This window comes from Taudactylus pleione, unplaced genomic scaffold, assembly GCF_031769625.1.
Source record: "Taudactylus pleione unplaced genomic scaffold, aTauple2 ptg000642l, whole genome shotgun sequence".
NCBI lineage: Eukaryota > Metazoa > Chordata > Amphibia > Anura > Myobatrachidae > Taudactylus > Taudactylus pleione.
The window spans coordinates 1,184,014-1,211,930 of record NW_028285044.1 but is presented as its reverse complement, the minus strand read 5'-3'; the positions used below and the strand labels follow the sequence as shown (position 1 = coordinate 1,211,930).

The following is a 27,917-nucleotide window of genomic DNA, read 5'->3' as shown; positions in this document are numbered from 1 at the left end:
GTTTGGACTGGAGTGTACTTTGGGGGTTACAGCACCCTTTAACGGTCAAGCCAGCCGGCCCTTTACTTATGACACAGGCGCACGCTTGGCACTACTTTGTTGATGCACGTGCGGCTACTGCGCACACAATTCACAAACACAGAAAATATTTTGTTATTTGGTTTGGAGTGTACTTTGGGGGTTACAGCACCCTTTAACGGTCAAGCCAGCCGGCCCTTTACTTATGACACAGGCGCACGTTTGGCACTACTTTGTTGATGCACGTGCAGTACTGCGCACACAATTCACAAACGCAGAAAATATTTTTTTATTTGGTTTGGACTGGAGTGTACTTTGGGGGTTACAGCACCCTTTAACGGTCAAGCCAGCCGGCCCTTTACTTATGACACAGGCGCACGTTTGGCACTACTTTGTTGATGCACGTGCGGCTACTGCGCACACAATTCACAAACACAGAAAATATTTTATTATTTGGTTTGGAGTGTACTTTGGGGGTTACAGCACCCTTTAACGGTCAAGCCAGCCGGCCCTTTACTTATGACACAGGCGCACGCTTGGCACTACTTTGTTGATGTACGTGCGGCTACTGCGCACACAATTCACAAACACAGAAAATATTTTGTTATTTGGTTTGGAGTGTACTTTGGGGGTTACAGCACCCTTTAATGGTCAAGCCAGCTGGCCCTTTACTTATGACACAGGCGCACGCTTGGCACTACTTTGTTGATGCACGTGCGGCTACTGCGCACACAATTCACAAACACAGAAAATATTTTTTTATTTGGTTTGGACTGGAGTGTACTTTGGGGGTTACAGCACCCTTTAATGGTCCAGCCAGCAGGCCCTTTACTTATGACACAGGCGCAAGCTTGGCACTACTTTGTTGATGCACGTGCGGCTACTGCGCACACAATTCACAAACACAGAAAATATTTTGTCATTTGGTTTGGAGTGTACTTTGGGGGTTACAGCACCCTTTAACGGTCAAGCCAGCCGGCCCTTTACTTATGACACAGGCGCACGCTTGGCACTACTTTGTTGATGCACGTGCGGCTACTGCGCACACAATTCACAAACACAGAAAATATTTTTTTATTTGGTTTGGACTGGAGTGTACTTTGGGGGTTACAGCACCCTTTAACGGTCAAGCCAGCCGGCCCTTTACTTATGACACAGGCGCACGCTTGGCACTACTTTGTTGATGCACGTGCGGCTACTGCGCACACAATTCACAAACACAGAAAATATTTTGTTATTTGGTTTGGAGTGTACTTTGGGGGTTACAGCACCCTTTAACGGTCAAGCCAGCCGGCCCTTTACTTATGGCACAGGCACACGCTTGGCACTACTTTGTTGATGCACGTGCGGCTACTGCGCACACAATTCACAAACACAGAAAAAATAAAAAAATTTTTAGCACTTAGGGGAGCACCCCTGACGGACAGAGCACCCCCTGGACAACACTACAGCACTCCTTTAGGACTGGGACACTGCACAGGACTTTGGAGTGGACACAGCCCCTATGGACAACTGACTGCACAACACAGTCCAGCCAGCCCCTATGGTCTTTGAAGTAGTGGACACAGCCCCTATTAACAACAGCAGCACAGCACAACACAGCCAGCCCCTATGGACTTTGAAGTAGTGGACACAGCCCCTATGGACAACAGCAGCACAGCACAGCACAACACTACTCTGCACTACACTACACTACACTACACAGCCCAGCCAGCCCTAACTCCCACCCTCCCTCTTCACTGTCCACAGCCGAGTGAGAAAATGGCGCCGACGCGGGTACCTTATATAGGATCCAAAACCCGCGAGACTCGGAAGGTGGGAAGATGACGTTTTGCCTCGATTTCAGAATCCGAGTCAGGCGGGAAAAGTCGAGCCTGACTCGGATCTGCCTCGGATCGGGGGGGCTCGGGGGGGTTCGGATTTCAGAAATCCGAACCCGCTCACCCCTAGTAAAGATATACTATATCTGTTGATGATGTTCGTTCATATACACTGAACGACCATCATCTCCCAGGCAGCCGCAGGTCCCACTGGCCGGGGGACGCACCACGATCCACTCCCCGCGGCTGCCTCTGCATGTGTACGGGCGATCGGCTTATTGCCCGTACACACTTGCCGATGGACAGATATATCTGCAGATATATGTGCAGCACAGCCGACTTCATATGTCTGTGTATGACGTCGTTCGCCGACATATCGTTGGTACACACTGGCCGACGGGCACCCTAGTTATTGGCCGATCAATTGATCAGCCAATATATCTGTCAGTGTGTACTCAGATGCTATGATTGTACACTGCAGGGTATTATTCCAGGCAAACCAAATGCTGATACCACAGGGAAGCAATGGTGCTGCTTCCTAGGTTCTGCATCCTGGGTGGTGGTAACGCTCGCCCAACCTTTAGTTACGACTGTGCTCAGCACTTTAAGATCTCCCTCTCTGTGTTTATTAGGGCAGATACAAGAATCAGGTAGCTAATAAATTATGCAAATTATATGGACGAACAAATCAGTTCATGGAGATAACTGTAGACAAGTGAAGTCCTTATCTTTTCCCTTGTCATTGTAGAGAGTTACACCCAGATGACAAAGGACTTTGATACTAGGAAACTCTAAAGGGCAGTATATACATGGAGATTCAATTCTTTCTCATCTGATTGGTTGTGCCTTTCCCTACACATGCAATCTTCTATAACTATATGAAGGTGATCATTATATTGCGTGTTCGTGAGTCTACAGTTGTAAGGAGAAAGGTGTGATCACTGATGAATGTTCTTTTTGGGGGCAAGCATTTTGGAAATGACGTTAACTCAGAGGTTCCCAAACGCGGTCTTCAAGGCTCCCCAACAGTTCAGGTTTTATGTATAACCATGGTTGAGCACAGGTGGTTAAATCAAATTGACTGAGGTACTAATTAAGTCACCTGTGCTAAACCATGGATATCTCTAAAACCTGAACTGTTGGGGAGCCTTGAGGACCGCGTTTGGGAACCTCTGCGTTAACCATTGCTGATAACCATTAAAGCCCATAGGTTACTTTTTCAAAGTTTTTCACCAGAGAGGAATATTTGGATCCCTCTCCAGCAGCCTAAGCTTGCTCATGTTCTGCCCTATGGGCACGTAAGCTGGCACTGAAACTGGAAGTAAAGTGATAGCATAAGCAGGGCCGGTGCAAAGTTTCTTGGCACACTAGGCATTTCTTCAGCCTTGCGCCCCCCCCCTCCCCTCGGATAGCTACACAAGCCCTTATACAGTGCCCCCAGTAGTGGTCCCCCCCTATGCTCTGCCCCCAGTAGTGCCAGCAGTAGTGGCTCCCTCTATGCAGTGCCCCCAGTAGTGGCTCCCCCCCTATGCAGTGCCCCCTGTAGTGCCCCCCCAGTAGTGGTCCCTCTATGCAGTGCCCCTTATATAATGCCCCCAGTAGAATTCCCACCTATACAGTGCCCCCAGTAGTGGTCCCCCCTATGCAGTGCCCCCAGTAGTGCCAGCAGTAGTGGCTACCTCTATACAGTGCCCCCAGTAGTGGCTCCCCCTATGCAGTGCCCCCTGTAGTGCCCCCCCAGTAGTGGTCCCTGTATGCAGTGCCCCTTATATAGTGCCCCCAGTTGTGCCCCTTACATAGTTCCCCCAGTAGTAGCCCCCCCCAGTAGTACTCCCCCCATGCAGTGTCCAAAGCAGTGATCCCACCAATGCAGTGCCCCCAGTAGTACTCCCCCCTATATAGTGCCCCTTATGTAGTGCCCCAGTAGTAATCCCCCCAATGCAGTGCCCCAGCAGTTGTCCCTCCGATGCAGTGCCCTTTATATAGTGCCCCCAGTAGTAGTCCCCCCGTCCCCCAGCAGGTCCAGACAGACACATACGGAAAGGGGAAAAAAAAACCACTTACCTTAATCCCCGCTCCTGTGTCCGCTCCTCCATCCTCCCGGGCTCGTGGGTGAGCTCCAGCCTGGCTCCGGCAGTGGGCACAGCAGCCAATGGAAGTCTATTTGACTCTCATCGACTGCTAACACAAACACACAGCCGGCGGCTCTATGTTTGTTATTGTGTAGTGCGGACTGAACTTATGTGCGGTCTGCATTACACTTCCAGCAGCGCCCTCCAGCATAAGCCAGTATTTCCCTATTCCAGTCCTCAGGAAACCCTAAAGGTGCCCACACATATAGCGACATTTTACACGATTTGGCCGATTTCGACGAATCGTGACGACGAAACGGGTAAAAAAAGTACAAATCGTGAGTTTATACTCACGAGCACGATGCCGATGCGCGTCCCCGCTCGTCGTACATCGCATTTTCTGATCTGCCGTGCTGTAGGGCAGATTAGCCAACCATGAACACGATGGAAGCAGATCGTGAGGGTTTTTTCCCTCTCGATGAATCGTACGATTCATAACACAATGCGGAATTTGACTGACAGAAGCCTGGACACGCCCCATCGCCATCTTGTGCAGCATCGTGTATGGAGCAAGACAGTCGCACTTTGGGAGCCTGCACACTAAAGTCATGTTTTGTTGGATATTTGGTGAGTATTTGTACAGTTTAAATGCAACCACGCTGACCACCAATGTGTGCCCCCAGGTAATAAATGCATGACCCAGCCACCGCCCGCCGTATTGAGGCGGGCGGTGGCTGGGACATGCATTAAGCTCCCACTGCTCACCAATGTGTGCCCCCAGGTAATAAATGCATGACCCAGCCACCGCTCGCCGTATTGAGGCAGGCGGTGGCTGGGTCATGCATTAAGCTCCCCCACTGCCCACCAATGTGTGTAATATATCAAAAAAATAAATAAATAAACACGTATTTTACAAAAAAATCACCATACATTACATTTAAAAACACACATTATTTAAAGCTGGGGGTCTTCTACCTTTCGGTCTCCAGCTGTTGTGGAACTACAGATCCCAGGATGACCTGCCACCCACCTTTGAAACTGTTTTTAGGGCATCCTGGGATCTGTAGTTCTACCACGACGACAGGCCCAAAGGTGGAAAACCCATACTGTCAAACAAAGAAAAACATTATATTACCAAGCAATAAACACATAACATTCCTGTAAAAGAAAACATGATTAGAATACCATAACAAACCTTTAAAAACCTGTAAAAAAGAAAATATTAAAACATTAAAAATGTGAACTATAACAACATTACATTTAACAAAACTATATACACAAATATTTAAATGTCCTTTTTTTTCTTATTCATAGATAATGTCCATGGATTCTGAACGTGAATTCGTTACAGGATTCATTGAAATCCTGCACTCGAAAGAGTGTCTGTGGAAGATCAGTTTTCGGAAGTACCACAATAAGTCGCACAAGTTGGCCGCACTAGAGGAACTGTTGGTGTATTCGAAAAAATACATATCTGAGGCAGACCTGAAAACTGTACGGCAAAAGATTCAAAATCTCAGGACAGTATACATCAAAGAAAAAAAGAAGGTGGATGACTCCAAAAAATCAGGAGTGGCTACAGATTAAATATATACTCCTGCGCTGTGGTACTACCAAATGATGTCATTCATCAGTGAACAAGAGCCTCAAAGGGAATCAATCATCTTGATGTCTGAGCGTGAGGGAGATGAGGAGGTTGCAGAAGTCTTGGTAAGTAGTGACACAGTTTAAACCAAAATCCTTAATGTTTTTGTTGTTAAATCCCAAATGTCCAATTTAGTCAGTAGTTCACAGACAGTCCTCCTGTCATGGTACAGCACATGGTCCATTGAAATAGGTCATGTACTCCTCCCTCACTTCTTTGGCACGTGCGGTGGATGTTGTTGTAATTGGTGGTGCAGACATAGATGTCAAATGTTCAATGTCCTCCTGGGGTCCTACATCTTCTGCTCTAGCTGGGACAGGTCCTCGTTGAGTAGATTTTCTTTGCAGAAAGTTGTGCAGCACACAGCACGCCATCATGACCCAGTCTATCTTCTCCACATGTAGATTGATGGTGATGTGGAAAATGTGGAAGCGGTTGCTCATTATTCCAAATGCATTTTCCACAATGCGCCGTGCCCAGGATAGACGGTAGTTGTATATCCTTTTCTCTCTGGTCAGGCCCCTGTGTGCAAATGGCTTCATCACATGTTCATGTAATGCAAAAGCCTCGTCTGCAACAAAAACATAATTTAGGCCGTGCTTTGTCTGGTCCAGTGAGGGCAGGTTGAGGGTTTTGTTGGCGAGTCTCTGGTAGAAAGCCGTCTTTTTGAAGGACCCACCATCCGAAGCACGGCCATTCTTGCCGACATCCACAAACAGAAATTCGTAGTTGGCATTCACCACTGCCATGAGAACGATGCTGAAGAATCCTTTGTAGTTGTAGTAGTATGATCCGGTGTTGGCAGGTGGGTTGATGCGGATGTGTTTCCCATCGATGGCTCCTCTGCAGTTAGGGAAATTCCAACGTTATTCAAAATCTTCCGCGATGCTGGTCCACTCCTCCACGGTGTTAGGAAACTGTAAAAATAGTAAAAAAGGGGTTAAAACATGACTATAATATTTTTTATATCTTTTTTCCCTATATAGACTCCCACCCAAGACCCTGATTTAGCATCCACACCGGACCTCAGTCTGCTCGGTGGTGACAGTGATCCGGAGAATAGCACACAAGTGAAAACTCAACTTCCACCTGGACCCTCATCTTCTCAACAACCCCAAGAAAAGAAAAAAAAACAAGGGAGAAAGGAGAATCTTACTGAACGTGAGGACCATTTTTTACAAAACGCAGAACGGCTGCTGCAGAAACCCCCAGATGCAATAGATGATTTCACAGCTCATGTGAACAGCACATTGAGAAATCTGGATACAGATATGCAAAGAAATTTTTTAAGGTTAACCCACGACCTGTTGAGTCGCTGTATGAGTAAAAATCGAACAAATTCTACATACATTGCAGATCCAATGCTATTTTCCCCTGCCCCAAATAGGTATGTCCGCCCCCCCCTGCCCAGTTAGATATTACTCCCCCACCAAGCACTCCAAGCACCAGCACCACCTTGTATAATGCTCTGCTGGATGCAGCAGATGAGTCGCCCCAATATACAGAGATGTACATTTTTTCTTGCTTTTAATATCACCAAATTTTATGAATTCTAATAAGTGCTTGCTGCATGGGATAGGGTGGTGACGATGCCATTTGGACAAGGTCACTACATACATGGCACAAGTACACATTGCTGGAAGCCGGGGCCACAATGTGTACTTGTGCCATATGTGTATTGGCCTGTTCAAACTGGCGTCTGACCCACCCTATCACATACAGCCGGCTACCTATTGGGATTCATAAAATTTGGTGATATTTAATTTGGTTGTTTTTTTTGTCTTGTTTTTACTGTCACCAAATTTTATGAATTCTAATAAGTGCTTGCTGCATGGGATAGGGTGGTGACGATGCCATTTGGACAAGGTCACTACATACATGGCACAAGTACACATTGCTGGAAGCCGGGGCCACAATGTGTACTTGTGCCATATGTGTATTGGCCTGTTCAAACTGGCGTCTGACCCACCCTATCACATACAGCCGGCTACCTATTGGGATTCATAAAATTTGGTGATAATGTTCTTTTGTAAAGTTGTTATAAACAAAGGATTTTGCACACAGTTTAGTGCACACTTTCAGTTGCCTGCAGGTCAGTGCACATTGTACTAAATGAAGGCTATTTTTTCCTTTATGTTGAGTAAAAAAAAAAAATAATTTCTTTAAACAAGAAACCAATGTGTGGTGTTTTTTTTTAACTTACCTTGCAATAATGGTATTGTAGCACTTTAACGATAGCTTTGCAGGTCTCCGGAATGATGACGCCCAAGGACTGAGGTGAGATGAGTGTCCCAAACTTTAGGTCTTCCAGTGACCTTCCTGTAGCCAGGTACCTTAGGGTAGCCACCAGTCTGTCTTCAGCAGGGATTGCCCTCCGCCACCTTGTGTCCTGTCTCTTGATGTGGGGGGTCACCAGATGCAGCAATTCTTGGAAGGTGGCATCATACATGCGCAGGTAGTTCCGATAGTCATCTCGTGAGATCATAAGAGAGATTGGGTGTCTTTTTTCCAAAATCGTGATCACGACGGCAAGGGAGCTCCCGTGAAAGTTCATGAGGAAATTGACCATAAAATCGTGTCGTGAGGACATCGGTATGTGTGTGGGTACCTTAACAGTGCATATTTTCCAGGTCTCACAGACTCACAAATGAAATAATTAGCACCACCTGTGGATCTTTTAAAAGTGTCAGTAATGAATGGACAGAGCAACCCCTAGGGCTGGTTGGAATGAGTTGGAATACACTGGCGGAAGCTATCACTTTATTATTTCCTCTTGACGGGAGCCATTGTCCTGGTAATAGAAGAAAAAAAATAGTCACAAAATTTCAATCCTTATAGTCACTATATGCTGTGATGAGGAATGATACATTTCTTCTTCGGGGTCCATGGGGTCCACAGCCATTACGTTGGGGGTATGAATCCCGGTCACCAAACAGTTAACGCAAACGAGTTCTCTGCTCCCAGGATGCACCAGGGTTCCTCCTCATATACCCCACCCCCTGCCTCAGGTAGCCAGTTCTTCCTGTTTGGTGTGTTTCACCACATAGACAGTGGGACTGCTGCAGACGAGTAACAAAAAAAAAAAAAAAAAAAGGGACAGTTTTACTCTCTATCTCAGCGGGTGGTCTGAGCTGTCCTGGAAGCAGCCTCGTGCCTGATTGTAGGCGCACCGGCCACGCGCTGCAACTACCTCCTCCGGCGCCGCACCGCTAGCCTTGGCAGGTCCATGGCAGGGGATTCGGCAGGGGCTCTCAGGCCCTGGACCGCAACCGGATCAATGGGATGGCAGGTAAGCAGGTGGTTGCGGCGGCCGCTGACGCCGGGACCATGTGGCGGTCTGGCCTCCGGCGGTGAGACTGGCCAGAGGCACGCTGCAGTCAGGAGGCATACGGCTTGTCTCCTAGCCTAGACCACCGGGATATGATGTTTCTTCACCAGCCGGGGGCTTGTGGCGGCGGCCAGGTCAGTTTACGGGCAGGTCCAAGCAGCATATAGGGGAGTTACGCTTCCCCAGTGGCCCCCCCCCAATCGACACGCTAGTTCATTCCTCTGGCGCAGTGATTGTGGATTGCTCCTCCCAGCCTCCATATAGGGCAGCCAGAGTGTATGTCAGTTGCTCTCTGAACGCTGCTCCTACAGGACGCTGGGCAGTCTCCCTGTATACCTTGCCTACTGATGGTTTAGGTGTTTATAGGGCTCTATCCTACCTAAGCTTAGGCTGATTGTGGTAGTGAGAGCTTATATGCTTATAGCTCGCAGAGTATTTATGCATGACATGTAATTATTGTTTATGGATACTGTTTCTTCTGTAAAAGAACTGTAATTCCTGTATACTGTCACTGTCTCTCCCCTTCCCTTGCTACAGGTGTGTAGGTTGAGAGTAGAAAGCAGCACATAGACACTCAGAACCAGTGGCATAGTGATATGTCTAAGGAGTCTGAGGGTCAGGTGGTGGTAGCCCAGTTGCTGAAATCCTATATAACTTGCAAGGCAGGATTGTCCCCACAGGACTTTCTACAAAATGGGCTTTGTGGGAACTGTTTCAGACAGCCACCACACCAATTAAGTTTGCCTGTTTCAGGCCCTGAGCCCCCTTGGGCGTCATTTTCTCAGGTTATGGCTCAGGTGGTGGAACGGCTGGCTGCCTCGATACCACCGGTTTGGGGTTGCCTTAGCAGATGCATCCTATGCCCATGATTTGGCCGCCTTGGATGGACCCTGGTGCTGGTAAGCTTATGGCATCATCCTCGGGGGTTTTTCAGCCTCAGGCTGTCAAGCCAAAGCAGCCTAAATCTAGGCGCCATGTATCGCCTCATATGGGTGAGTACTCCAGTGCCTCCTCCCAGGAGGAACAGGCACAGGACTCTTCACAGGAGTCTAGCTCCGAGGAGGGCGATGATCATTTCCCAGTAGCCGATGTCCCCTTTCTGATAAGGGCGGTAAAATTGGTGTTAAATATCGAGGAAGGGGATCTTCCACCTAGGAAAGCCCCCCTGTTTAAGCGCCAGAAAGTGGTTAAGGCAGAATTCCCAAAGTCTGAACATTTATCAGAACTTATGGAGGAAGCCTGGGTCCATCCGGATAAGATAAGCCATTCTTCTAAAAGAATGGCACTTCTATATCCTTTTCCAGCAGAGGACTGTGCCAAGTGGGAGAATCCACCGTCAGTTGATGCACATGTGGCACAGCTGATTAAACGTACCACTCTGCTAATCCCAGCAGTTTCGCTGAAGGAAACCACGGATAGGAGACTAGAGACTTGTCTCAAATCAATTTTCGCTGGCAGGAACGGCCACCCGCCCAGCTATGGCCACTGCCTGGGTAGCAAGAGCTATTGAGGAGTGGGCCAAAACTCTAACGGAGTCTTTACCAGATGCCTCTAAGGAGCAACTGGATATGATCTCCTTTATTAGAGAAGGGGCCTCTTATTTGGGAGATGCTGCCTTGGATGCAGGGATCCTTTCCTCTAAGGTTTCAGCAGAGTCCGTGGTGGCACGTAGGATCCTCTGGTTGTAGGATTGGAAGGCAGATGCCGGGTCCAAAAAGGCCCTAGAAGTCTTTCCATTCACAGGAGGTGTTCTCTTTGGTCCAGAATTGGACAAAATTGTAGCCTCCATGGCAGCCTCAAAGACGGCAGGTTTGCCATCAGCAACCTCGTCTAAATTGAGGAGGGCATCCTTTCGGGGGTTTCGGCCGCAGGGCAAGGCCAAAGGTCAGCCCTTAGCGAGATTTCCACCAAAAAAGGCAGAACCCAGGAAGCCCTGGCAGAACAAACGTCCAGGATCTAGGGTCCAGGATAAACCAGTGGCCTGATGGGACGGGCCTTTCCCTGGGGGATCCCAGGGTGGGGGGCCGACTTCTTCGGTTCTCAGAGCCCTGGCACCTCACGACAGAGGATGCCTGGGTTCGAGGAGTTGTTTCCCGAGGGTACGCCCTGACGTTTTGGAGGACTCCTCCGCAAAAGTTCTTTTGTGTAGACTCGCAGGTGGGTTCAGAAAAAGCTTTGGCCCTTCAGAAGGCTATTCTTGCCTTGCTAGCATCAGAAGTAGTGATTCCGGTGCCAGAGAATCAGTTCCGAGAGGGGTTTTACTCCAATCTGTTCTTGGTTCAGAAGCCAAATGGGTCATACCGGCCTATTCTGAATCTGAGAGAGCTCAACAAATTTGTTCGAGCCCCCGGGTTCAGGATGGAAACATTGCGATCGATTGTGTTGGCAATGGAACAGGGGGACTATATGGTATCCCTAGATATACAGGATGCCTACCTTCACATCCCAATCACACAGGCTCATCAAAAATTTCTTAGTTTTGCGGTAGGGGAGGAACATTTCAGTTCCAGGCCCTGCCGTTTGGCCTGTCCACAGCCCCTCGGGTATTCACCAAGGTGATGGCGGTGATGATGGCATGCCTCAGACGCCAAGGCGTCAGGATTTTGCCTTACTTGGACGACATCCTCTTGCTGGGGCAGTCCCCACAGAAGGTACAGGATCATTTGAGGCTGACAGTATCATGTCTGTACAGTCACGGCTGGATCATAAACTGGCAAAAGTCGTCACCCTGTCCGGTACAACAGATGTAATTTGGGAGCGAGATTGGACTCCATGGTGCAGAAAATATATCTGCCGGAGGAGAAGATCCTTGCCCTAAAATCACGAATACACAGGTTGCTTCGCAACAGGCAGATATCCGTTCTAGTAGCCATGCAGGTCCTGGGGTCGATGGTGGCCACCTTCAGGATGGTGGAATACACTCAATTCCACTCCAGACCACTGCAGCAATTAGTTCTGTCTCGCTGGAACAAGGATCATCGCACGATCAGGTCTCAGCTGCTGCGTCTCTTTCCAGAGGTACGGTTGTCCCTGACCTGGTGGTTGCAGACAGAGCATCTCAGGCAGGGTCGCCCCTTTTGGGTGCCGGATTGGACATTATTCAAATCCGATGCCAGTCTTCAAGGTTGGGGGGCGATGATGGGGTCACACACTTTCCAGGGAAAGTGGTCAGTGGCGGAAAGCCGGCTACCGATAAACATCCTGGAACTAAGAGCTATATTCAAAGCTTTAGTGCAGGCTCAGGAAATCTTAAAGGGCAGGTCGGTGCAGATACAGTCAGACAATCGCACCGCGGTCGCCTACCTAAATCCTCAAGGGGCACAAGGAGTCGGGCTGCCTTGGCAGAGGTATCAAAGATCCTGGTATGGGCAGAGACTCATCTGCCCACGATATCTGCCATGTTCATTCCAGGAATCCTGAATTGGGAGGCCGATTTTCTCAGTTGGCAAGAGATAAATGCAGGAGAATGGGCCCTACATCCACAGGTTTTTAGGAACCTTGTGGACAGGTGGGGTCTACCAGAAATAGATCTGATGGCATCAAGAAGGAACAACAAGGTTCCCAGGTACGGATCCTGGACAAGAGATCCGAGAGCCGAGTTTGTAGACGCACTGACAGTAAAGTGGCGTTACAAGCTGGTATATCTGTTTCCCCCATTTGCTCTTCTGCCCAGAGTTGTCAGAAAGATCAAACAAGAGGGCAGCACCGTCATATTAATAGCTCCGGCATGGCTGAGACGGCACTGGTTCACAGATCTACGGTCTCTCTCCATAGACACTACATGGCCTCTGCCATTGAGACCGGATCTGTTGCTACAGGGTCCCTGCTGGTACCCGGATCTTCATCGGGTATCGCTGACGGCATGGCTCTTGAGGCCTCCGTCTTGAGGAAGAAGGGGTTTTCTGAGTCTGTTATACGGACGATGTTGAAGGCACGGAAACCATCCTCAGCCTGTATATACTATAGGGTTTGGCATACTTTCTTTCAGTGGTGTGAACTGAAAGGGTATGATCCACAGAAGTTCCTGATATCCATATTCTTCAAAGCGGTCTGGAAAACGGGCTCCGCCTGGCCTCTTTAAGGGTACAGGTGTCAGCTCTTTCAGTCTGGTTCCAACATAAAATTGCTCTGAGACCGGATATAAAGACTGCTGAGCAATTATGCAAAGCAGCCACATGGTCTTCCATCCATACCTTTGTCAAATTGTATTCCTTAGACACCTTTGCCTCTCAGGATGACTCCTTCGGGCGTAGGATTCTCCTCTCTTCCGAGAGCCAGGAGCGTCCCTGCCCATAGGGTTAGTGCTTTGGGATATCCCCAATGTAATGGCTGTGGACCCCATGGACCCTGAAGAAGAAAATAAGAGTTATGGTATAACATACCTTGTTAACTCTTTTTCTTCGAGGTCCATGGGGTCCACAGGACATCCACCCAGACGCACCTGTAGTTCTGGGGGAGGTTTTTCTGCAGTTCTTCTCTTGAGAATCTGGACTCGTGAGTATGGGTCTTTTTCTTTCTTACCCTTTGTTTGTCTCTGCCTGCTTGAGCTTGGTAACGAACTGGCTACCTGAGGTAGTTGCAGCGCGTGGCCGGTGCGCCTCCAATCAGGCACGAGGCTGCTTCCAGGACAGCTCAGACCACCCTCTGAGATAGAGAGTAAAACTCTCCCATTTTGTTTTTTTTTTTGTTACTCGTCTGCAGGACTGCTCCAGCAGTCCCACTATCTATGTGGTGAAACACACCAAACAGGAAGAACTGGCTACCTGAGGCAGGGGGTGGGGTATATGAGGAGGCACCCCGGTGCATCCTGGGAGCAGAGAACTCATTTGAGTTAACTGTGTGGTGACCGGGATTCATACCCCCAACGTAATGGCTGTGGACCCCATGGACCTCGAAGAAAAACAGTTAACAAGGTATGTCATACCATAACTCTTATTTTTGGGGCCCCCACTACCACAATGATAAATAGGCCCCTTGACCGTAATATTTGAATGAAGTCAGCTCTGTGGAAAATTGTGAAAAGAAAAAGCTTAGATGGAATAATCACATTTGAATGCTTGAATCCACAATACCTGATAAGAGTATGTGATGATAACGGAATATTCTGGCAAAATCATGTGTAATATAATAGAGAATGACTTAACAATCAAGCTTTATATCACAATTTGAATGATCACATGGTTTCAGGTACACAGTCCCTCATATGAGATAGGGCACAAGATGTAGTTTTGCAGATTAGAATTTGCACCAGATATAAGTTGTAACTTAATAAGTTGAGCGGTGTCGGGGTTTGTGTGTCCATGTGTTGTGTGTGCGCGCTGCGCCGCCGGCTGCGGTCCAGGTCTGATAAAGTTAGTGTAGTGTGTACCACAGTGCGTGCGGTCCGCACTACACAGTAACACACACCACCGGCGGCACTGTACACTCGTACTACACGGCAGCAGTGTGTGTGTATTTCAGCACCCAATGAGAGTCAGACTGCTGCACCCACTGCCAAAACCGGGCTGGAGCTCACTGGGGGCCTGCATATGAGGGACCACTATGGGGGCACTGCATAGGTGAGACCACTACTAGGGGTACTGTATCAGGGGCAAAACTGGGGGCACTGTATAAGGGGCACTGCATAGGGGTGACCACTACTGGGGGCACTGTATAACGGGCACTACTGGGGACACTGCATAGGGGGACCACTACTGGGCGCACTGTATAAGGGGCACTGCATAGGGGGAACACTACTGGGGCACTATATAAGGGGCAATGCATAGGGGGGAACACTACTGGGGGCCTGCATAAGAGGGACCACCACTGGGGGCACTGTATAAGGGGCACTGCATAGGGGGGAACACTACTGGGGGCCTGCATAAGAGGGACCACTACTGGGGGCACTGTATAAGAGGCACTGTATAACGGGCACCACTGGGGGCACTGCATAAGAGGTACCATTACTGGGGGCACTGTATAAGGGGCACTACTGGAGGCACTGTATAAAGGGCCCTACTGGGGGCACTGTAAAAGGGGCAGTACTAAGGCAACAACTACATGGGGCACTGCTACTGGGGACATTGCATAAGGGGCACAACTGCTGGAAGCATTAAGGTGCATATGGAATGGAAAGGAATGTTCCCAGTGATGAGAAACAGGGGGGTGTTATGATGACACGCCCCCATTTTCAGTGGCCACGTCCCTTATGATATGTGGCCACACCCACTTTTGGCATGCGCAAATAGGAGGGGGGCTCCGTTTTTCATCTTGCCCTGGGCTTCAAATACCCTAGTTACGCCACTGGTTATATGACTACATTCTATATATGGAATTGCAATCACTACTTGTAACTAGGGGTGAGCGGGTTCGGATTTCTGAAATCCGAACCCCCCCGAGCCCCCCCGATCCGTGGCCGATCCGAGTCAGGCTCGACTTTTCCCGCCTGACTCGGATCTGAAATCGAGGCAAAAGGTAATCTTCCCGCCTTCCGGGTCTCGCGGGTTTTGGATCCTATATAAGGTACCCGTGTCGGCGCCATTTTCTCACTCGGCTGTGGACAGTGAAGAGGGAGGGTGGGAGTTAGGGCTGGCTGGGCTGTGTAGTGTAATGCAGTGTAGTGTTGTGCTGTGCTGCTCTGTGCTGCTGTTGTCCATAGGGGCTGGCTGTGTACACTACTTCAAAGTCCATAGGGGCTGGCTGGACTGTGTTGTGCAGTTAGTTGTCCATAGGGGCTGTGTCCACTCCAAAGTCCTGTGCAGTGTCCCAGTCCTAAAGGGGTGCTGTAGTGTTGTCCAGGTGGTGCTCTGTCCATCAGGGGTGCTCCCCCCAAGTGCAAAAAAAATATTTTTTTTTTCTGTGTTTGTGAATTGTGTGCACTGTGGCTGCACGTGCATCAACAAAGGTGCAGCGCCAAGCGTGCGCCTGTGTCCCATAAGTAAAAGGCCGGCTGGCGTGTCCGTTAAAGGGTGCTGCAACCCCCAAAGGGCACTCCAAACAAAATAAAAAAATATATTTTTTTGTGTTTGTGAATTGTGTGCGCAGTAGCCGCACGTGCCTCAACAAAGTAGTGCCAAGCGTGCGCCTGTGTCCCATAAATAAAGGGCCGGCTGGATTGACCGTTAAAGGGTGCTGTAACCCCCAAAGGGCACTCCAAAAAAAATAAAAAAATATATTTGTGTTTTTTTTAATTGTGTGCGCAGTAGCCGCACGTGCATCAACAAAGTAGTGCCAAGCATGCGCCTGTGTCCCATAAATAAAGGGCCGGCTGGATTGACCGCTAAAGGGTGCTGTAACCCCCAAAGGGCACTCCAAACAAAATAAAAAAATATATTTTTTTGTGTTTGTGAATTGTGTGGGCTGTAGCTGCTCGTACATCAACAAAGTAGTACCAAGCGTGCGCCTGTGTCCCATAAATAAAGGGCCGGCTGGATTGACTGCTAAAGGGTGCTGTAACCCCCAAAGGGCACTCCAGACAAAATAAAAAAATATATTTTTTTGTGTTTGTGAATTGTGTGCGCAGTAGCCGCACATGCATCAACAGAGTAGTGCCAAGCGTGCGCCTGTGTCCCATAAATAAAGGGCCGGCTGGATTGACCGCTAAAGGGTGCTGTAACCCCCAAAGGGCACTCCAGACAAAATAAGAAAAAATATTTTTTTGTGTTTGTGAATTGTGTGCGCAGTAGCCGCACGTGCATCAACAAAGTAGTGCCAAGCGTGCGCCTTTGTCCCATAAATAAAGGGCCGGCTGGATTGACCGTTAAAGGGTGCTGTAACCCCCAAAGGGCACTCCAAAAAAATAAAAATATATATTTTTGTGTGTTTTTTTGAATTGTGTGCGCAGTAGCCGCACGTGCATCAACAAAGTAGTGCCAAGCATGCGCCTGTGTCCCATAAATAAAGGGCCGGCTGGATTGACCGCTAAAGGGTGCTGTAACCCCCAAAGGGCACTCCAAACAAAATAAAAAAATATTTTCTGTGTTTGTGAATTGTGTGGGCTGTAGCTGCACGTGCATCAACAAAGGAGCACCGCCAAGCATGCACCAGTGTCCCATAAGTAAAGGGCCAGCTTGCTCATTTCTTAAAGGGCGTTGTAACCCACAAAGTGCACTACTCTCCAGCAAAAATAAAAAAATATTTTCTGTGTTTGTGTGCGCCTTAGCCGCACGTATAGATCAATATAACATAAATGGAGGACCAAACTTTCTCCGATGAAAATAAAATAGGGAAAGATCAAGAACCACTTCCTCCTAGTGCTGTTGCTGCTGCTGGGAGTTGTTCATCATCCCAGAGAGGAAGTAGGAACACCACTACTTTTACTAAACAATTGACCCTCCAACAGTCTCTAGCGAGGAGGATGAAGTACGACAGCAGTCATCCTGAAGCAAAACGTATAACTGAGGCCTTGACTGCTATGTTGGTGTTAGACGTGCGTCCGGTATCCGCCATTAGTGCAGTGGGATTTAAACAATTGGTGGAGGAAGTGTGTCCCCGGTTCCAAATCCCATCTAGATTCCACCTGCATCCTCAAAGCAGCAGCGACAAGCGTGCGTCTGTCTGTTAAAGGGTGGTGTAACCCTCAAAGTGTGCTCCACAAACAATCAAAAAATTCTTTTTTTTTCTGCATTTGTGAATTGTGTGGGCTGTAGCCGCACCTGCATCCTCAAAGCAGCAGCGACAAGCGTGCGTCTGTCTGTTAAAGGGTGGTGTAACCCTCAAAGTGCGCTCCACAAACAATAAAAAAATTATTCTTTTTTTTTCTGTCTTTGTGAATTGTGTGGGCTGTAGCTGCACCTGCATCCTCAAAGCAGCAGCGACAAGCGTGCGTCTGTCTGTTAAAGGGTGGTGTAACCCCCAAAGTGCGCTCCAAACAAAATAAAATAATCTTTTTTTCTGTGTTTGTGTGTGAAATGTATGCACAGTAGCCGCACCTGCATCCTCAAAGCAGCAGCGACAAGCGTGCATCTGTCTGTTAAAGGGTGGTGTAACCCTCAAAGTGTGCTCCACAAACAATCAAAAAATTCTTTTTTTTTCTGCATTTGTGAATTGTGTGGGCTGTAGCCGCACCTGCATCCTCAAAGCAGCAGCGACAAGCGTGCGTCTGTCTGTTAAAGGGTGGTGTAACCCTCAAAGTGCGCTCCACAAACAATAAAAAAATTATTCTTTTTTTTTCTGTCTTTGTGAATTGTGTGGGCTGTAGCTGCACCTGCATCCTCAAAGCAGCAGCGACAAGCGTGCGTCTGTCTGTTAAAGGGTGGTGTAACCCCCAAAGTGCGCTCCAAACAAAATAAAATAATCTTTTTTTCTGTGTTTGTGTGTGAAATGTATGCACAGTAGCCGCACCTGCATCCTCAAAGCAGCAGCGACAAGCGTGCGTCCGTCTGTTAAAGGGTGGTGTAACCCTCAAAGTGTGCTCCACAAAAAAGAAAAAAATATTTTTTTTCCTGTCTTTGTGAATTGTGTGGGCTGTAGCCACACCTGCATCCTCAAAGCAGCAGCGACAAGCGTGCGTCTGTCTGTTAAAGGATTACATCGGTGACAGCATCCAAGTAGGCATGTCAGACAGTCCGTACATGTACTGGCAGGAAAAAGAGGCAATTTGGAGGCCCTTGTACAAACTGGCTCTATTTTACCTGAGTTGCCCCCCCTCCAGTGTGCACTCCGAAAGAGTGTTTAGTGCAGCCGGGAACCTTTTCAGCAAAAGGCGTAGGAGGTTGCTTCCACAAAATGTGGAGAAGATGATGTTCATAAAAATGAATTATCAACTCTTCCAGGGAGACCATCCTCCAGAACGTACAGAGGGACCTGTGGTGGTGGATTCCAGTGGGGACGAATTAATACTCTGTGAGGATGAGGATGTACACAACACTGAAGAGGGTGAGGAATCGGTGAATGAGGAGGATGAGGACGACATCTTGCCTCCGTAGAGCCAGTTTGTGCAGGGCCAGATTAATTGCCAGCTTGTTTTGTGGGGGCCCAAAAGAACCAATAATTTCAGCCACAGTCGTGTGGCAGACCCTGGCGCTGAAATGATTGGTTTGTTAAAGTGTGCATGTCCTGTTTATACAACATAAGGGTGGGTGGGAGTCCCCAAGGACAATTCCATCTTGCACCTCTTTTTTTTTCTTTGCATTATGTACTGTTTGGGGCCTAGTTTTTCAAACTGCTATCCTGTCTGCCACTGCAGTGTCACTCCTAGATGGGCCACGTGTTTGTGCCGCCCACTCGTGTCGCTTAGCATAGTCATCCATCTACCTCGGTGCAACCTTTTGGACATAAAAACACTATTGTGAGGTGTGAGGTGTTCAGAATAGACTGGAAATTAGTGGAAATTAAGGTTTTTGAGGTTTATAATAGCATAGGAGCAGAAAAATCAACACATTCTCTGATTTTAGCTGTTTTTATGCTTTTTTTCAAAAAAATACAGATCCAAAACACAAAACCCAGAACCCAAAACACGGTAGGGTGGTTTTGGCAAAACCAATCCAGATCCAAAACACGAAGAAAGATCCAGATCCAAAACCAAAACACAAAACACGAAAAGTGGCCGGTGCACAACCCTACTTGTAACTAGAGTTGAGAAAGTGAAATTTGCTGCAGAACAAGCTGTGAAGCCTGACCATACATTCTGTTAGGCTGTGGGGAGGTAGGGTTAGAATTAGGCTGTGGGAGGAGGGTTAGGCTGTGGAAGGAGAGGGTTAGGCTGCGGGAGGGGAGGGTTAGGCTGCGGGAGGGGAGGGTTAGGCTGTGGAAGGAGAGGGTTAGGGTTAGGCTGCGGGAGGGGAGGGTTAGGCTGTGGGAGGCTGCGGGATGGGAGAGTTAGGCTGCGGGGAGGGAGGGTTAGAATTAGGCTGCGGGGGGAGGGGGTTAGGGTTAGGTTGTAGGTTAGGCTGCAGGAAAGCTGGGTTAGAGTTAGGGGGAGGGTTCGGCACTAGGGGAAGGGTTAGGTTTAGGCTCTGGGGGGAGGGTTAGGCTGTTGGGGGGTTAGACTGCAGGGACAGAGGGTTAGGGTTAGGCTGTGGGAAAGGTGGGTTTGGGTTAGGGGGTGGATTAGGACTAGGACACTTACATAATTGGGTCAGGATTCTAAATGTCGGGATGCCGCTGTTGGTTTTCTGAACCCCGGCATCTCGTACCCACCATCAGCAGGATGTAATTACCATCTCGCACACTTTGAAGTGAAGGATCGCTATACGCTTGTACTAGACAGTTGCCTCTTACCTTTTGGCACATATTAACTGACTTTGAGAAAATATAGATGATGCTTCTGTAATTTGACAGCAGATTTATATACTTGGGAAATCCTTTAAGAAAGAGATTCACTGAGTGATAGGCATATGTTGTTATCATTATCCTAAACTCTGCAGAGAGCATCAAGAAGGAGACTATACGGGTGAAATACCCAAATGATTTATACCTCTACATTGGGACTATTATATGCTCTACAGGGGGACACTTACTAAGGGTTCTGAATGTACAAATGTATATAACCATGTATAAAAATTGTTATGGTGGTTTTAGGTATAAGGATTAAAAGAAATTGATTTATGTGTGGTGCCCAGGGGCATCGGAATGATTTTATGCTGGGGGGGGCAACATAAAATTGCTCTGGCAACCCCACCATGACTCCCCCCTTCTTCTCACCTCACCTCCCTTACCTCTCCACTCCTCCCTCCGTATCCCTCTCTCTTTCTTACCTGAGCGGCTGCGTACAGTCAGGGGCTGTGCTTTATAGCAATAGGCTGCACGGCCCCTGCACCGCACGGAGGAGGAGGTGGAATGTGCAGTGTTTTAACTTAAAGACTGCACATTACTCCTCCTCCTCCATGTGGTGCAGGGGCCATGCAGCCTATTGCTAGGCACAGCCCCTGACCGTCCGCGGCCGCCCGCTGCTCCATTCATGTTTAGGGAGGGGGCGACCCACGCCTTCCCCCACCCCCCGTTACGACACCGATGGTGGTGCCGCCTTTAGTTAGTTTACAAATTGCACATAAAGATCCTGTTTCAGAGGTGCACGCTAATGCAGCCATGACTGCATCATTTTCTGCGGGATGGGTACGGGATGCCGGCGCTCGGGATCCCGGCAGTCAAAATCCTGATGCTGGCATCCCAACAAGGTTAGTATACTGACACCTGTAGGTAGGAATCCTAACCCTCCCCCTCTACCTACCCTAACACTCCCTCCCCAGTGCCTGAACCTAACCTCCCTCCTAGTGCCTAAACCTACCCTCCCCCTCTAGTGCCTAACCCTAAACCTCCCCCTAGTGCATAACCCTATCCCTCCCCTCGCCCCCGTTACCTAACTTCGGGATGCTGGTGCCGGGATTCTGGCAGGTGTCAGGATTCCGGTGCTGGTATTCTAAGCGCCGGCATCTCCTGTGCCGGGATACTGAATCTATCCCATTATCTGCAACGCAACTGCGTCTTTATGCTAATTCTGCAGCCGATGGGATTGGCTAATCCGCTACTTTACGTACTAAGACACACCATTGGTTGCATCATCGAACATTGCACCACCCTATGGAGGCACAGAATGTCCGTCTGATCTTGGCTCCTGAAATCATTGCAACTGTGGCCAAAGCTGTAGTCACTGACCGTGTCAGGCGAGCCACTCCCCTTTTACCACGTAGGAACGTTTACTAAAATTCCCTCTCTCATTCTGCGGCTTTTGCCGGTAACCATCAGGACATGCGCAGTGCGACTCAGAGGAATGCACAAACTGAAAACTTGCCTAATAAATCTGCCTCTATATAACTTAATTATAACTTTAATTATCTCCCTATTAATATTTCAGGTCAGGTGCTCATCCAGATGGCTGATAGTTGCCGAACAGCAAGCGCTGGAATAAATGTAGTGGTAAGATGTCTTATATAAAGCATTTTCACAGATTTATTTAATAACTATTTTTTTGTAGTAAACTAAATGCTGCCTAGATTTGATTGGAGTTTTGCCCATTTGATAGCTGACAGGCTTGTACGCAGCTGCGGACACCCGGAAGTGGTATTCGCAGCTCATCACGTGTGCGTGCGCAAAGCTCTGAATGCTTCTGCACGTGTGCACATAGTAACCATTGATGCTTATACCATCAAATGGTTTCGCTACGATTGCTAGTAGCAGCCATCGCATCACCTGATTTGGTGTCAGAAGCGCGGCAACCATTTGATGCTGGGCTTCCGATGTCCATCCCTACTCTGTGCTTTTGCTTCCCCCAGCCACCCCTCTTCCCCGACTGTTGCTCTGTCCTGCTTCACCTCCCACTCTGCTGCTCTGTGCCGTCCTGGCACCCCTGCTCCATCCCGTCCCTCCTTGCTCCATCTCGCAACCATACTTACCCCATTCCAGCTAAGTCTGTCCTATCCCCCTAGCAGTGGGAACCGTTGGGTGGGTATATATAATATATTATTATATAGATGCTTAACTACTTTTTAATTGTTCTCTCCCAGAGATCTGGATGGAGAGGTAGAGGTGGGAGGTACAGATAATTGATTTGCGGTATTGGGGATGTGAATACAATGACTGTTGAAATGGGCAATGTCTGGGGGGCTGCTCTAACTCATATATCTCTATCTAGAGTAGGAAACTATGTATTAAAACTATCTTAAGGTGCTTACACACATGGCGATGTTTTACACGATTTGCCCGATTTCGACGAATCGTGACTACAAACCGTGTAAAATATGCCCAAATTGTGAGTTTCTACTCAGGATCACGATGCCGATGTGCGTCCCCGCTGGTCGTACATCGTATCTTCAGATCTGCCATGCTGTGGGGCAGATTTGCCAATCTGGGACACAATGCACTGGATGCACGATAGATCTTAAGTCAGATTGGACATTTTTTACTCCAAATCGTGACCACGACTGCAGGGGAGCTGCCGGGGGAGAGTTCAGGGGAAATCGTGCCTCAGGTCAGATCGTGAGCACATCGCTATGTGTGTAGGCACCTTTAGAAATATTCTAATAGATAAGGTTACACAATAACATTGCAGCATATATGTTCCCAATCTTGCATTCTCAGCCTTCTGTAGGAGTAGGGGATAGTAAATATGTAAGCCTCAGGCTGTATCCCTACCCATCCCTACCTTTTTATAAAACACAGATTGTACTAGTCACCATTAATGACCATATCCTAACAGTGGTGTAACTATGAAGGGTGCAAGCAGTGCGCTTGCTATGGGGCCCGGCAGTCTAGGGGGCCCACTGGCCCAGCAAACACCCCACTGCACCGTGCAGCCTTTTTCTCCCTCACCTTTATTAAAACTTTGCGTCGGGGCGGGTGGGTAGGCGTGCCAGGGGGGGGGGCAATAATAACTGTGAGTAACTCACAGACTGTGCTTCCACTCTCGTCCCCCGGTACTGGTGATGGTCTCGCAAAATGGTCTCTCTCCTCCGGGCGGCGGCCAGGGACTGGGAGAGGATCCTGTGGTCCAGCATCAGTAAGCGAGGAGCGGCGTCTGAGACAGTAACTGTCTGTCAGTGAGTGAAAAACTGTGGTGCGCTGCCTGCTCATTCTTTATATATATAAATATCCTGTTAGTAATATATATATATATATATATACACATACATGTACATGTGTATATATATATATTTATTTATTTATATATATATATATATATATATATATATATATATATATATCCACTAAAATGAATGCACACCTCCATTAAGTTTCCATCAGCAAGATGCTCACTCCAAGGCCATTAATATAAGTCCAGTACCGGAGGGCACACTTTAAAAAAAAAACACTTGTAGGAAAAATGCAATCCTTTTAATTGTTCTAACAAACATTACATCTTCATCACCACCCAGTGAAAGAAACGTTTAACTCCTGGCACATGTTGGTAAAGTGCCAGTCAGATAACAACACCGCAATGAGACATGATTTCAATATCACAGATTTGCATACTAGCTAATTTCTCAGCACAGAGTCCAACATATACTCAAGTGGTCTGTCGACCTCGGTCCCATCCAGGGCCGTTAAAGACCTGCAGCATAATCACTCCAAATGTCGCTTCTGATATAAACCAAATGAATCACTCACCTCACGACACTTAAATGCATGCTCCATGAGGCAATCTGGGCACCACCTGTTTTGCAGTGCAAAGCGGACACCGCGTGCATTCCAGCCGGACCACGCCAGGGTTCCCTCACTTCCAGCGCTCCCTGGTGACGTCAACCGATTTACCCTTGCGTTCCACCGCCCGACAGAGACCCAGTCACAACGGGGTATGCCCATGAATCATACGCATCCTGCGCATGCGCTACCTCTGTGACCAGATCGGGCTCTCCACATCTTGGCACACTAGTCAAAAACGCCAATGTAATAGTGAGCCACAACACAAAACGATAGCCACCCCCTAAAGCACACATACATAATGTCTCCAAGGTGAGTGATTCAATTCAAGATGTCATGAATAACAAATACTTAAACTTAAATAATCAAAATAAACCTAATAAGAGAATAAATACATATACAAAACCCCCAAAAAAAAGAAACACAAAAAAACAAATATATCATGTCTAAAGGGCTAAAATCTAATGCTCATAAGAAGCACATAAAATTAATGTTCTCATTCAGCCCTCTCGGACCAATCGTGTCCAATCTGAAAATCCAATAGGCTTCCCTTCCTGTCACCACCCCTATCGGGCTTGGGGACATGATCAATCAAAATGGACTTCAGTGCAGCCACCTGATGGCCACATTGAAAAAAATGCAGCGCTATCGGTTTATCGTTCTGTCCATCATTCAGAGCCTGCCTGATTTTACTCCTGTGGTTCGCCATCCATTCCCGGAAACTTCTAGAGGTCTTTCCAATGTAATAAAGTCCACAAGGGCACATAAGCACATATATAACAAATGAAGATGTGCATGTTAACCAATGTTTCATGCCAATCTCCACCCCTGTGTGCGGATGGGCGAACTCCTTGCCAGTTAACATGCCTCCACAGGTAGTACAGCCGAGGCAACGATAGCAACCAACCTTTTTATTTGTCAACCAAGTTGAGCCCCCATCCTTCTTGAAGTTTTTAGTCGGGCTCATCGGAAGCTGCTTAAGGTTCGGTCCCCTTCTAAAAGCAACGAGTGGCGGTCTCCTTAGATTTTTCAAATTAGGATCACTTCTTAAGATGGGCCAATGTTTTTTAACAGCCCTTGCAAAGGTCGGTGCTCTGGTGTTGTACTGGGTGGTGACAATCAAACATCCCTCAGAGCTCTCTTCCCTCACGGGTGAGGTTCTTTTACAGATGTGTCTAGCTCTTTTTAAACATCTGGTAATTACTCTTTTTGAGTAGCTTCTTTCAATGAAACGTGTGGCCATCTCTCCCAGCTGGACTGGTGCCGTCTCCTTGATGGTATTATTGCGAATCACTCGAACGAATTGTGAAATAGGCAGCCCCTCTTTTAATGCCCGGGGATGGTGACTAGTGGCATACAAAAAAGTATTCCGATCAGTTAGCTTGCTAAAAAGAGTTGTGCCTAAGGAATGCTCCTGAATGAAAATGGACACATCCAAAAATTCTATAACATTACTGTCAACCCTGCTAGTGAATCTTATGGGAGTATCAAGAGAATTTAATTATTCTACCATCCTTGAAAAGGATTCAGTGGTGCTACGCCAGAAGATAATGATATCATCAATGAATCTAAAGTAGTGCAGAATGCTGGGACCAAACCTGGGGTAAATGTATGTGCGTTCCTATTGCGTCATATATAAATTGGCATACACCGGAGCCAAATTTTACCCCATGGCGGTCCCAGCATTCTGCACATAAAATGAATCACAATATTGAAAGTGGTTGTTGGCCAACACACATTCAGTCACCTCGCAAATGAACTCAACTGGTGGACCTACAAAATCTGTGGTCACCAGAATGTCCCTAACCATTTGTATCCCTTGTTGATGGGGAATCATGGTGTACAATGACACAACGTCCATGGTAGCCAACACAACATCTTTGGGTATCTCACCTATCTCCCTCAATTTCTGGAGGAGATGGGGCGTGTCTTTGAGGTAACTTTCACTTTGGACTACCACTGGTTGCAATAATACATCAATGAACTGTGCAAGTGGTTGCAAGACTGAGTTTCGAGCTGACACAATAGGGTGGCCCGGTGGTGATGCTAAGGACTTATGGATTTTTGGTATGCAGTAAAAAATTGGGCAGACCGGATGGTCAACCGTCAGCAACCTAACCATATTCTTGTCAATCCACCCATGACCTAATCCCATATTCAGCAAACTGTCCACTTTGGACTTTATGGCATACATCGGATTTTGTGCCACCTGTTGGTAAACAGCCGTGTCAGCCAATTGTGCTCTAATGTCAGCGTCATACTGATCCCAGTCCAACACCACCACCGCTCCACCCTTATCTGCAATCCGTATCATGATCTCATCGTTCTTCATCAATGACTCAATAGCAACACGTTGATCAAGACTAATATAACACCTAATATAACAAGGTGTTATATTAGCCTTGTGTTATTCAATTTTTTTTATTTTTTTATTTTTCTAGAAATTTTAAATTATTGTGGTTTTTTTAGAAATAAAATAATAGGAGAATGTATAAAAAGGTGACAATTAGAGTGTAAGGATTTATGTCTTGGGCACCTTTTAAGGACCTTTCAGTGTAGTATATTATTATCTTGTCTGGTATTGGTGCCACGCATCCAGGGGATAGGGATGTCTCAAAGTAATGTCAGGTTTTTGGATGATTTGTTGCTGGACAGTGCAGAAAATGCACAGGTTAGCCTAACTGATGAGGATGCAGAAAAGGTTTTATTTGAAGTTGAGGAGTTTGGGGAACTGCCTGTTGAGACCTCATTAGATCTTTACCACAAGTTATTATGGTTAAGTAAGAGAGAAGTGGATTTGGTACTCCACGGGCAGTTCCTGTCAGACTACTTTAGGCAAAAAAGATACCAAGAGGATTCAGAATCCATAATGTGCCCACCATTGGACGTACAAATCCGTCCTTTTGTAGTAAATGCTGTGGGGTACTCAACAAGTGCTCTATGGACCTGATCCTCTTGGTAGTCGAAGAAGTAGGCAATGAACTAAAGAAAACGAGATTAGATTTGGGACTATTTAGGACTGAGTCACAATTGAAATTGGTTGAGGATAAATCTGACAAGTGGCTAGAGATATTATCCCTGAGTATTGATAGATATAGAAAGGAACTAGTGGCCTTTAAAAGGAACAAGCTAGAGGTGGTCCAGAATGATTATGTGACCCATAAGGTCTATCCTTGGTTAACTGGTGATGGTTCAAGATCATATAAACCACAATTCAGGCAGAATAGACGTAGGTTACCTTTTTCTGTTGATTCGTACTATTCATCCTCTGATGTTGAGAGCAACAGCCAACTTCCCCATCGAGACCCCAATTGTTTTTTAGGGGCCACAGGGGATGTCCCACAAATTTTGGAGCCCAGAGGAGAAAGAGGCCATCCACGAGGAGGGGGAACAAAAAGAGGAAGACGGAGACGATGAGAGACAATGTCTTTAACCTCTCGAAACATGTCATGACACAGGCTGAGGAATCAGTATTAGCTTTGGGACTCACGTTTGTTCCAACGTACAGGGGCAATGATTTTGACTTTGAGATTGATTTATATAAAATGGGGTGGAAATTAAGGTTGAAAGAACACTTCAAAGACAATGCTTTGAGTGTTGGTAAAGACCTTTCTAAGTTACCCAAACATGCTAGCAATTTAGATCCACAGTCTTCCAACAGGAGCATAAAAACATTCTTGCATATGGTGGAGCATGACTATAAGTCAGCTAGTAAGCAACACCGGGTTTATCACAATTACAACAATGTGTTGCTATTGAGTCATTGATGAAGAACGATGAGATCGTGATACGGGTTGCAGATAAGGGTGGAGCGGTGGTGGTGTTGGACTGGGATCAGTATGACGCTGACATTAGAGCACAATTGGCTGACACGGCTGTTTACCAACAGGTGGCACAAAATCCGATGTATGCCATAAAGTCCAAAGTGGACAGTTTGCTGAATATGGGATTAGGTCAAGGGTGGATTGACGAGAATATGG

At 47.4% G+C, this 27,917-nt stretch overlaps 1 protein-coding gene across 2 annotated transcripts in view; it reads left to right on the top strand.

Moving 5' to 3' along the window:
* Positions 1–27,917, top strand: part of BAIAP2L2 (BAR/IMD domain containing adaptor protein 2 like 2) — a 110,261-nt gene that overhangs the window by 42,215 nt on the left and 40,129 nt on the right. The window contains exons 1-2 of one of the 2 annotated variants that reach the window (XM_088455068.1): positions 13,602–13,796; positions 21,656–21,717. In XM_088455068.1, the coding sequence (XP_088311194.1) occupies positions 21,673–21,717 (45 nt within the window). In that variant the 5' untranslated portion in view covers positions 13,602–13,796; positions 21,656–21,672. Of the gene's footprint in view, positions 1–13,601; positions 13,797–21,655; positions 21,718–27,917 lie in introns of those variants that run through there. The other variant, XM_088455067.1, reaches the window with a different exon arrangement.